The sequence below is a fragment of the Zea mays genome, chromosome 6, assembly GCF_902167145.1.
Source record: "Zea mays cultivar B73 chromosome 6, Zm-B73-REFERENCE-NAM-5.0, whole genome shotgun sequence".
Lineage (NCBI taxonomy): Eukaryota > Viridiplantae > Streptophyta > Magnoliopsida > Poales > Poaceae > Zea > Zea mays.
The window spans coordinates 172045944-172058525 of NC_050101.1; the positions used below are offsets into that span (position 1 = coordinate 172045944).

Here is a 12582-nt window from a genome sequence, read left to right on the forward strand (position 1 = left end):
GCGTTTCTTCGCTTGTACAGTACGATACTAAGGAGCAAGCGGTTTTTCCTAACATGCTGTAACGTGTCAGACAGACCATCTTCTTTACCAACTCTAGTAAGTAGTACGTACTCCTTCCTTCCTATATAGCTAGTTTCTCTCCAGTCCAGTCGTCTCGTCTCCATGCATGCACAGCACAGCACAGCACAGAAATAAATTAGGCACCCGGAAGGAGTGGTGAGTGCCCTTTGCTTCCTGCGAAATCTATCAGACGTCGTCGATGCACTTGCCATTACATTTACCGGTACCCGCTCCGTGCGCGGGGGGGGGGGGGGGGGGGGGGGGGGGGGGGGGGGGGGGGGGGGGGGGGGGGGGGGGGGGGGGGGGGGGGGGGGGGGTGCTGTAGTGCTGTACCAAAGGACAGGTACTGGTAGCTAGCTAGCAAAAGCACGCATCCAATCCAATAGGGTAATTCGACGCATCCAAAAACGGGCCCAAACGAGGAGGATCATAATCCAACAACAGCGCCGGACCAACCCCCCCCCCCCCCCCCCCCCCCCCTTTTCTTTCTTTTTCACAGCGAGCGAAGTGGTTGGAATTGGATCCAATGCTCTGGCCGGCCTGCACTGCAACCATACCCAAACCCCACATGCCGTACCACGCTGCTACACGTACAGGATGCTGGCATCTGGTAATAGATCCCAACAATAATCACTCTTTACGTTGCTGCTTTTGTCTTCATTGGGTTCGGAGACCTGACCATGACCATTCAGGTTGAACATGAGCTGTGTGTGTGTGTTTTTGCATTGCAAGATATGCCAAGACTCCGACGATCACGTGCACCTTTTTCAGTTTTTTCACCCTACTCTCTGCTGGTTAGCAGGAGTGCTCCGTACTACTTTTTGGTTTGGTTGCTCACACCACACTCACCCTCTCACGCTTCTGATCGTGGGTCCTGTGGCTTTAATTTGTGAGCCGTGAGTCCCCCTTTATCATTACAGCGATCGGTTCAGCAGCAGAGAGCGAATCGTCGTCTTGCTCGCCGAAACGCAGACAAGATTGGGATTTCACAAAAAACAATGAAACAACTAGGAGTACAGTATGAAGGCTCACACTAGCTTTGAAGTCTGAACTTTAGACCTGCTTGTTTACTCTTCCTCTAGGAGCTCTGCATTATACAAATCTCAAAAACATGCTAAGAAAGAAAGCCGGGGTGGGGGAGGCTAAGAAAAACAACTCCCTAGAATTATTTTCTAAGGTGTCAGAAACTCAAAGGTCCGAGAAGAAAGGTTCAAGCAAAAAAAAAACACGAGAAATCGAGAGAGAAACAAAAAAAAAATTGAAGATTTCGGAAAAGATAGTCTGGTGAAAATACAAAGGAAAAACTGGAGGGAAAAACTCCTAGAAAATAAAGATCAGTTTTTGGTTGCGCTGAATTATTATTCCTGGGCTATTGGATCAGACTCTAGAGAGAGCAAATGACCAGACGGCGTCCCTAGATGAGCTGACGGAAGTCCGGCCCTATGTGGCTGTGGACCAAGAAGTCGTCGCCGATGAGCGGCGCCGCCGGCCCGTCGAACAGCAGCGGGCTCGGCGCGTGCATCAAGTTCAAGGTCCCGCCGGCGCCGACGTGGGCGAGGGCCTGCTGCGGCTGGTACTGGTGGTGGTGGTGCGGGTGCGCCTCCTTCTGGCGCTGCAGCTCCAGCACCTTCCGGTGGGAGTTGGAGTGCTTCGACACCACGAAGGTCGGGCTCGCCGCCGGCCGGTACTCCGGCACGAGGCGGCCCGACTTGTACCGCACGCCGCACGCGTTGCACAGCGTCTTGGGGCCCAGCGGCCCCGTCCTCCACTGAGGCGTCTTGTCGGTCTCGCAGTGCAGGCACCGCCGCCCCTCCCCCGCGCCCGCCGCCGCGGCGTTGTTTGGCACCGGCGGCAGCGACGGCGACGGCGCCTCCTTCTTCTTCGCAGGCTTCAACGGCTTCCTGGCCGGGAACGCCAGCGCCGCGGTGCCGGAGCCGGACTCGGACGGCGAGATGGCCGCGGACGGCGGCGAGCCGGGACTAGGTGGCGGGAGCACGACCAGGCGGGAGGCCCAGCTGCATGGCGCGACGCGCGACCGCTTGCTGCGTGCCTTGCCCAGCACGGGCGCCTCCTGTGGCAACACGCCAGCGGCCGGCTGTGCCTGTGCGGCGGCGGGCGCGGGCGCGGGCGCCATCGCGGTTGCAGCCGGCGGAATGCCGGTGATGAGCTGCAGCTTCTTCAGATCCTCCGTGGGAAAGTTGTCCTCGCCCAGGTAGTTGGACAGCCATTCCAGCTCCGCTAGTTGGTCGTACTGCGCAGGCGCAGGGATTCATTCAGAGCAAGGAAAAAACCGGTCAGCAATGGAGCCGTCAACTAAAAGTCAATGAATCAGCTCAGCACCCAACTATTTTTTCGAGTGGTTGCCTGCAGAGTGCAGTGGCGAGCGTTCAGGATGACGCCGCTATTTCTGGGTCGCATGAGTTACTACTATTCAGGGGTGACGTTTCCCTCCATTGGAAGAGAAATTTAATGGGTGCCGGTGGAGCTCGGACGGATCAGCGGAACCGTGAATTCTTCCGACAAAACGCGTAAAAAACCGAACAGTTCGCCGGAATTCATGGAAGAAAACAACGAGAGGCTTTGGCGGGAGTTTTACCGGCTCGCACAGCCCGCCGGAGAAGTCCCCGTCGGCGAGGCCGGAACCCGAGATGGAATTGCTGCAGCTGTCCAGCGCAGTCACCGCCGACGATTCGTTCTTCGACGCGTTACCGGCGGCACCCTCCTCCCCGCCGGCGCCACAACCCCGGTCCAACACCGCAGCCTGCTTACTCCCGTCCCCTTCCCAGTCGCCCACCACCGTCTCCTCGTCGTCGTCGTCGCACGGCAGGTCGAGTAGGTCGTCGACAAGGAAGAGGTCCGCCTCCTTCTTCACACTCCCGCCGCCCGCGCACTCGGCCGAAACCTCCATTCACCGCAGAGAATTTGTCTGTTGTTCCCTTCCTCCACTCCCTCGCCTCCGCTTATTTCTGTCCTGATTTTTTTCTGCGCGCGTAGAGTGGCAGGCGGAAATAGAGAGAGAGAGAGAGGAGAGAGAGAGAGAAGGAGAAGGGTTTAATTGGGACGCGTCCCGCGTCCGTGGCGTTGGAGGGCGGAGTGGAGGACGACGAGGAGGGGGAAGGTCAGCAGAGATGAACGGTTCCGAAGGAGTAAATAAAGCCAAGCCACAGCCGTGTCCACAGGCACTCCCTCCCGGCTGGAAACTACTACAGGCAGCTGTAATTGCCTGTTAAAACAATGAGACGTATCTCTTTTTTACAGCAGTAAAAAAATCCCGATATTAATGGTGGTTGTAAAAACTAAAAATAGGGCGGAAGAAAAAAATCAGACATGTTTGGAGGCTTCACAGTCGAAGTCGAGCAATGACAGCTGTTGTAGTGCTGCTCGACAGGAGAAAAAACAAGGAGAAATTGATGGCTGCAAATGGAAGTAACGAGTTCCTCGATTTGTTGCGTTTACCGCGTGGGTAATTGCTGCAGTGTGCTTGAGTTTTTATCGTACTCTGGCTGCAAGCTAAAATTTTGCACGTCCCCCTATCATACCAAGGCTATTAGGAACTATCAACGTACTCTTATCACGTACAAAAGTTTATCAATCGAAAGTTTTAGTTTGATTTTACGTGTATATGTACGAAGGTGGTTTTGTGCAGTGGCGTAGCTAGAATTTTTTGGTAAGGTATGCCATTAGATTTTTTATAAAAAATTTAATATAATATATAATAATTTGGTATATAATTCAAAATATAAAGATAAAAATAACATATAACACTATAGATTTAACATTTAAGTCTATAAATGTATATATTAGAATGCAAATATAATATATATCAGTATTTTTTATATGAATCTTGGTGGACTGGTGATCCGATGGGCCGGCTTAGGATATGTCGTGGCCCACCTGGACCACCCACTATCTACGCCACTGGTTTTGTGTATACTCTCTATTTGATTGGTTGTCCGCACCATCTTATCTTGGACTATAGTATGTGTTGACTTTGTCTGAGTTTGTATTTGGTTGTGTGCACGTGAGAGAAAGAGACTAAATGATCGAATGCAAAATAAACTATTTTAAGAGCATATGTCTGCACCACGCGCGGGTACCTGCAAAATGGTCGTATCCCCGGGTAGGACGGTGAGAGCCCGCGCGCCCATCCAATCAGGCGATGTATGTGTCCCCTTTAGGGCTTGTTCGGTTCTACCCCAATCCATATGGATTGAGGGGGATTGAGGGGGTTTCAATCCCTAGTAAGTCAAAATCCCCTCCAATCCATATCAATCCCCTCCAATCCATATGGATTGAAAATAACCGAACAAGCCCTTAGTTTTACATCTCAATTGTGTGCTAGACATGCCGAAGCTAAACAAATCACTATGTATAAGTTGATTATTGTGATATTGTCTTATGAAACGTTTCCGTGTACAGGTTTTACGCATATACGGCATGAGGTACATTTTTGTTTCCTGGTGTTCGGCCATGAATTTCGACTTACGTTGGGGGGTGGGGGGGTGGGCTGGTACGGAAAATCGAGCTGAGCTGCGCACTCCGGAGGGCCCGCCGGGGGCACCATCATATAGAAGTAGCATCACATGCATGCTGGGTCATCATAGCATGGCACATCATGTCACGTTATCATAAACTTTGTCCACAAAAAAATGCACCTACGAAGGTTAATCAAACCTACCGTCGTGTGCTACTGTGCTGTGCTACATTGACCCATCGATTCATTAGGGCGAAAGTGTAAAGGGAAAAAAGAATACTCCATCTACTAACGGTGAATCATGAGCACATCGGTACTTGAGTTGTACATTTTTTATATAGAGAGAGCATAGCAAATTCCTTTCTTTTTAACTATAGCAACCTAGCACAGCAGCGTTAAAAAAGGCGTTCCTGTCACCCATGTTATTAGCATAGCAAGCACTGCACCACCGTGATTGTGGCTAGTCGAGCGTGCTGGGGTCACCTCCCCGGAAGGTGCTCATGCTGTCACGCACAGGCCCGCCTCGTGCTACCACGTAACTACCACGTGGCCGAGCCCGCCGCTGTTCGCTCTCGGGCCGTTGGATGACGCAGCGTTAGACACGTGGGAGCCATCGGAGTCAGCCTAGCGATAAAATATTGACGGGCTGTTGGTGGGCTGCGTGACTTGCGTCAGAAATGGTCCGGCCCTGCGTGGTCTCCGATCCCTAGGTGGATTGGCCTTGGAAAGCGTGACAGTGTCTGGGGCGCTTCAGTTTTTTGCTGGGTTTATTCAGGGACGAAAAATGAAAATGTTCATCTCAATTATCGGATTGTCTGTATCCGCTAAAAAGCGTATATACATACTCCTATCCAAATCCAATTTTTAGTATAGAAATTAAAGTGGATATATCTGTATCCATTTAGCAAAATTGAATTTAGATTTTGTCGGGACCATAATTAGGGGTACCCTCAAGGCTCCTAATTCTCAGCTCGTAACCCCCATCAGCATGAAGCTGCAAAGGCCTGATGGGTGCGATTAAGTCAGGGATCAGTCCATTTGAGGGACTCGATCACGCCTCGCCCGAGCCTAGCCTCGGACAAGGGCAGCCGACCCCGGAGGATCTCCGCCTCGCCCGAGCCCCCCCCAGCGGCGAACATATTTCCGGCTCGCCCGAGGCCCTGTCTTCGCCAAGAAGCAACCCTGACCAAATCGCCGCGCCGACCGACCAAATCGCAGGAGCATTTAATGCAAAGGTGGCCAGACACCTTTATCCTGACGCGCGCCCCTCAACCGACAGAGCCGAAGTGACCGCCGTCACTTCGCCGCTCCACTGACCGGTCTGACAGAAAGACAGCGCCGCATGTGCCGCTCCGACTGCGGTGCCACTTGACAGAGTGAGGCTGACAGGCAGTCAGGCCCGGCCACAGGCACCATAGGAAGCTCCACTCCGCCCGACCCAGGGCTCAGACTCGGGCTAAGCCCCGGAAGACGGCGAACTCCGCTCCGCCCGACCCAGGGCTCGGACTCGGGCTAAGCCCCGGAAGACGGCGAACTCCGCTCCGCCCGACCCAGGGCTCAGACTCGGGCTAAGCCCCGGAAGACGGCGAACTCCGCTCCGCCCGACCCAGGGCTCAGACTCGGGCTAAGCCCCGGAAGACGATGAACTCCGCTCCGCCCGACCCAGGGCTCGGACTCGGGCCAAGCCCCGGAAGACGACGAACTCCGCTTCGCCCGACCCTAGGGCTCGAACTCCGCCCTGGCCTCAGCCAACGGCCTCCGCCTCGCCCGACCTAGGGGCTCGGACTCGACCTCGGCCACGGAAGACGGACTCGACCTCGACCTCGGAGGAGCCTCCACATCACCCAACCTAGGGCGCGGGCCGGCCACGTCAACGGGAGGCGCCATCATTACCCTACTCCAAGCTGACTCAGGCTACGGGGAACAAGACCGGCGTCCCACCTAGCTCGCTCCGCCAGATAGGCAATGATGGCGCCCCGCACGCTCCCTGACGATGGCGGCTCTCGGCCAGGCTCCAGCGCTCCTCCGACGGCCACGACATCACACAAACCGGGCGCCAAAATCTCTCCGGCCGCCACGATGGCGTGTACTTAGGGCGCTAGCTCTCCTCCGCTAGACACGTAGCACTCTGCTACACCCCCCATTGTACACCTGGATCCTCTCCTTACGCCTATAAAAGGAAGGACCAGGGCCCTCTTAGAGAAGGTTGGCCGCGCGGGGACGAGGACGAGACAGGCGCTCGCGCGAGGCCGCTCGCTCCCTCTCCTGCGTGGACGCTTGTAACCCCCTACTGCAAGCGCACCCGACCTGGGCGCGGGACGAACACGAAGGCCGCGGGATTTCCACCTCTCTCTCTCTCGCCCATCTCCGGCCACCTCACTTCCCCCCTTCGCGCTCGGCCTCGCGCCGACCCATCTGGGCTGGGGCACGCGGCGACATTTCACTCGTCGGCTTAGGGACCCCCCGGTCTCGAAACGCCGACAGTTGGCGCGCCAGGTAGGGGTCTGCTGCGTGTTGACGAACAGCTTCCCGTCAAGCTCCAGATGGGCAGTCTCCAGCAACCTCTCCGGTCCGGGACGGTGCTCCGTTTCGGGAGTCTTGAGTTCATGTCCCTCGACGGCAGCTACGACATGATACTCCTTCCACCGCCGGGCGACAGCGACAATGGCGGCCGACAGCCCGCCCGCCGGCGGCGGAATCGACGACGTCTTCCCCGCGCGGTGGAAGAACAACATTCGAGCTCGCCCCGTCCTCTCCCCCGCCAACGGAGGAGGAGGCGGGGCAACCAAGGCCAAGCAGGAGGCAGCGCCTCGTCGGCTGTCGAGCGAGTCGACAGCGCCAGCACCCCAACGGGGGGCGCGTCGGGCATCGACCCCACGTTTGAGGCGAAGACGAGCGTCGTCTCCCCGCGACACGCCAATCCCGAGCAAACGGACGACGCCAGCACGCTCGCGAAAGGCTTGCTGGGCGTCACCCTCGTACCTGAGACGACGGTGCAGTCAGCCCCCGACGTGACTTCATCACCGCCCGTCGACCAAGAGGTACCGACCGATTCCCATCTCACGCCTTTCGGATTCAGCCTCAACCCGCCAAGCGGCCTCGCTTTGGCGGGCGCTCTCGTAGAGGCGAGTCCCAACCATCTGGGGTTTCGTATGCGGTCACCTTGGGACCGGCTGACGGACGTCTCGACCTATGGGCCCTCTGGGTCTGAGGAAGACGACGAGCCCAGCTTCTGTTGGGATTTCTCCGGACTTGGCAACCCCAGTGCCATGCGGGACTTCATGACCGCATGCGACTACTGCCTTTCCGACTGTTCCGTCGGTAGCCGTAGCCTCGGCGACGAGGACTGCGACCCAAGCCGCGAATGTTTCCACGTCAATCTAGGGGGTCCCTCCGAAGGCAACCATCTCGGCATGCCGGACGACGGTGATCTCCCTAGGCCGGTGCCTCGCGTTGACATCCCACGGGAGCTAGCTGTGGTCCCCGTTCCGGCGGGGGGTCACGACCCACAGCTCGAGCAAATCCGCGGGGTGCAGGCCAGGCTCGACGAGGGAGCAGGAGCGCTTGAGCCAATCCGTCGGGACGTCGGGCAGGCATGGGCGGGCCAACCTCCGGCCGAAGAGATGCGTCATCTACCCCAGGGCTTCCAGCACCGCATTGCCGACGATGTCAGGGTCAGGCCGCCACCCGCATCCAGTGGGGTCGGCCAGAACCTGGCTGCAGCAGCAATGCTCCTCCGCGTGATGCCGAAGCCATCAACCACCGAGGGGCGGCGAATCCAGGGAGAGCTCAAGAATCTCCTGGAAGGCGCCGCGGTCCGGCGGGCCGAGAGCTCCGCCTCCCGAAGGCAGGGGTACCCCTCGGAACATCATGCCGCGACTTCCCGATTCATGCGGGAAGCCTCGGTCTACACCGGGCGCACGCGCAACACAGCGCCTGCGGCCCCGGGTCGCCTCGGCAACGAGCACCATCACCGCGACCGTCGGGCCCACCTCGACCAGGGGGTGCGCCGAGGCTACCACCCCAGGCGTGGGGGACGCTACGACAGCGGGGAGGATCGGAGTCCCTCGCCCGAACCACCCGGTCCGCAGGCCTTCAGCCGGGCCATACGACGGGCGCCGTTCTCGACCCGGTTCCGACCCGCGACTACTATCACAAAGTACTCGGGGGAGACGAGACCGGAACTGTGGCTCGCGGACTACCGTCTGGCCTGCCAACTGGGTGGAACGGACGATGACAACCTCATCATCCGTAACCTCCCCCTGTTCCTCTCCGACACCGCTCGCGCCTGGTTGGAGCACCTGCCTCCGGGGCAGATCTCCAACTGGGACGACCTAGTCCAAGCTTTCGCCGGCAATTTCCAAGGCACGTACGTGCGCCCCGGGAATTCCTGGGACCTCCGAAGCTGCCGACAGCAGCCGGGAGAGTCTCTCTGGGACTACATCCGGCGATTCTCGAAGCAGCGCACTGAGCTGCCCAACATCACCGACTCGGATGTCATCGGCGCGTTCCTCGCCGGCACCACCTGCCGCGTCCTGGTGAGCAAGCTGGGTCGCAAGACCCCCACCAGGGCGAGCGAGCTGATGGACATCGCCACCAAGTTCGCCTCCGGCCAGGAGGCGGTCGAGGCTATCTTTCGAAAGGACAAGCAGCCCCAGGGCCGCCCATCGGAAGATGCCCCCGAGGCGTTGATAGTTGCCTAGAGGGGGGGTGAATAGGGCGAAACTGAAATTTACAAATATAAACACAACTACAAGCCGGGTTAGCGTTAGAAATATAAACGAGTCGGAGAGAGAGGGCTCAAAACAAATCCCAAGCGAATAAGCAAGTGAGACACGGAGATTTGTTTTACCGAGGTTCGGTTCTTGCAAACCTACTCCCCGTTGAGGAGGCCACAAAGGTCGGGTCTCTTTCAACCCTTCCCTCTCTCAAACGGTCCCTCGGACCGAGTGAGCTTCTCTTCTCAAATCAAAGCCGGGAACAAAACTTCCCCGCAAGGGCCACCACACAATTGGTGCCTCTTGCCTTGATTACAATGGAGTTGTGATCTCAAGAACAAGTGAGAAAGAAAAGAAGCAATCCAAGCGCAAGAGCTCAAATGAACACGGCAAATCACTCTCACTAGTCACTAGGGCTTAGTGTGGAATTGGAGAGGATTTGATCTCTTTAGTGTGTCTAGAATTGAATGCTAGAGCTCTTGTAGTAGTTGGGAAGTGGAAAACTTGGATGCAATGAATGGTGGGGTGGTTGGGGTATTTATAGCCCCAACCACCAAAAGTGGCCGTTGGGAGGCTGTCTGTTCGATGGCGCACCGGACAGTCCGGTGCACACCGGACAGTCCGGTGCCCCCTGCCACGTCATCACTGCCGTTGGATTCTGACCGTTGGAGCTTCTGACTTGTGGGCCCGCCTGGGTGTCCGGTGCACACCGGACAGGTACTGTTGGCTGTCCGGTGTGCCAGCATGGGCGAGCCTGCCATCTGCGCGCGCAGAGCGCGCATTAAATGCGCGGCAGAGAGCCGTTGGCGCGGAGAAGACCGTTGCTCCGGAGGCGCACCGGACAGTCCGGTGCACACCGGACAGTCCGGTGATTTTTAGCGGACTAGCCGTTGGCGTTTCCCGAAGCTGGCGAGTTCCTGAAGCCGACCTCCCTTGGCGCACCGGACACTGTCCGGTGTACACCGGACAGTCCGGTGAATTATAGCCGAGTCGCCCTGGAAATTCCCGAAGGTGGCGAGTTTGAGTCTGAGTCCCCTGGTGCACCGGACAGGTACTGTTCACTGTCCGGTGGCACACCGGACAGTCCGGTGCGCCAGACCAGGGGTGCCTTCGGTTGCCCCTTTGCTCCTTTATTGAATCCAAAACTTGGTCTTTTTATTGGCTGAGGGTAAACCTTTTACACCTGTATAATCTACACACTTGGGCAAACTAGTTAGTCCAATTATTTGTGTTGGGCAATTCAACCACCAAAATTATTTAGGAACTAGGTGTAAGCCTAATTCCCTTTCAATCTCCCCCTTTTTGGTGATTGATGCCAACACAAACCAAAGCAAATATAGAAGTGCATGATTGAACTAGTTTGCATAATGTAAGTGTAAAGGTTGCTTGGAATTGAGCCAAATATAACTATTTACAAGATATGCATGGAATGTTTCTTTCTTTATTTAGCATTTTGGACCACGTTTGCACCACATGTTTTGTTTTTGCAAATTCTTTTTGTAAATCCATTTCAAGGATCTTTTGCAAATAGTCAAAGGTAAATGAATAAGAGTTTGTAAAGCATTTTCAAGATTTGAAATTTTCTCCCCCTATTTCAAATGCTTTTCTTTTGACTTAACAAAACTCCCCCTAAAAGAGATCCACCTCTTAGTGTTCAAGAGGGTTTTGATATACCATTTTTGAAATACTACTTTCTCCCCCTTTTGAACACAATAGGATACCAATTGATAAATACTTTTGGAAAGCACTAAGTTTTTGAAATTGGTGGTGGTGCGGTCCTTTTGCTTTGGGCTCATTTCTCCCCCTTTTTGGCATGAATCGCCAAAAACGGAATCATTAGAGCCCTCGAAGAAATTTCTTCCCCTTTGGTCATAAGTAAATGAGTTAAGATTATACCAAAGACGAAATCCGGTCCTTTTCTTGGAGCGATGGCGAAGGATGAGTTACGGAGTGGAAGCCTTTGTCTTCGCCGAAGACTCCAATTCCCTTTCAATATACCTGTGACTTGGTTTGAAATAGACTTGAAAACACATTAGTCATAGCATATAAAAGAGATATGATCAAAGGTATTCAAATGAGCTATGTGTGCAAGCTAGCAAAAGAAATTTCTAGAATCAAGAATATTGAGCTCATGCCTAAGTCTGGTAAAAGATTGTTCATCAAGAGGCTTGGTAAAGATATCGGCTAATTGATCTTTAGTGTTAATGTAAGAAATCTCGATATCTCCCTTTTGTTGGTGATCCCTAAGAAAATGATACCGAATGGCTATGTGCTTAGTGCGGCTATGCTCGACGGGATTGTCGGCCATTTTGATTGCACTCTCATTATCACATAGCAAAGGGACTTTGGTTAATTTGTAACCGTAGTCCCGCAGGGTTTGCCTCATCCAAAGCAATTGCGCGCAACAATGACCTGCGGCAATGTACTCGGCTTCGGCGGTGGAAAGAGCGACCGAATTTTGCTTCTTTGAAGCCCAAGACACCAAGGATCTTCCCAAGAACTGGCAAGTCCCTGATGTGCTCTTCCTATTGATTTTACACCCCGCCCAATCGGCATCCGAATAACCAATCAAATCAAACGTGGATCCCCGAGGGTACCAAAGCCCAAACTTAGGAGTATAAGCCAAATATCTCAAGATTCGTTTTACGGCCGTAAGGTGGGATTCCTTAGGGTCGGATTGGAATCTTGCACACATGCATACGGAAAGCATAATGTCTGGTCGAGATGCACATAAATAAAGCAATGAACCAATCATTGACCGGTATACCTTTTGATCCACGGACTTACCTCCCGTGTCGAGGTCGAGATGCCCATTGGTTCCCATGGGAGTCTTGATGGGCTTGGCATCCTTCATTCCAAACTTGGTTAGAATGTCTTGAGTGTACTTCGTTTGGCTAATGAAGGTGCCCTCTTGGAGTTGCTTGACTTGGAATCCTAGAAAATACTTCAACTCCCCCATCATCGACATCTCGAATTTCTGTGTCATGATCCTACTAAACTCTTCACATGTAGACTCGTTAGTAGACCCAAATATAATATCATCAACATAAATTTGGCATACAAACAAGTCATTTTCAAGAGTTTTAGTAAAGAGTGTAGGATCGGCCTTGCCAACTTTGAAGCCATTAGCAATGAGGAAATCTCTTAGGCATTCATACCATGCTCTTGGGGCTTGCTTGAGCCCATAAAGCGCCTTAGAGAGCCTATAAACATGGTTAGGATACTCACTGTCTTCAAAGCCGGGAGGTTGCTCAACATAGACCTCTTCCTTGATTGGTCCGTCGAGGAAGGCACTTTTCACGTCCATTTGATAAAGCTTAAAGCCATGGT

General features: G+C 54.4%; 1 protein-coding gene across 1 annotated transcript; it reads right to left on the reverse strand.

The window, feature by feature from the left end:
- Positions 1 to 1101: 1101 nt before the first annotated feature.
- Positions 1102 to 3138, reverse strand: LOC100279625 (uncharacterized). The gene is given in 2 exon segments (NM_001152621.1): positions 1102 to 2311; positions 2657 to 3138. Coding segments are annotated over 2 exon segments (1149 nt in total). The 5' UTR covers positions 2969 to 3138; the 3' UTR covers positions 1102 to 1474.
- Between the last annotated feature and the right edge of the window lie 9444 nt (positions 3139 to 12582).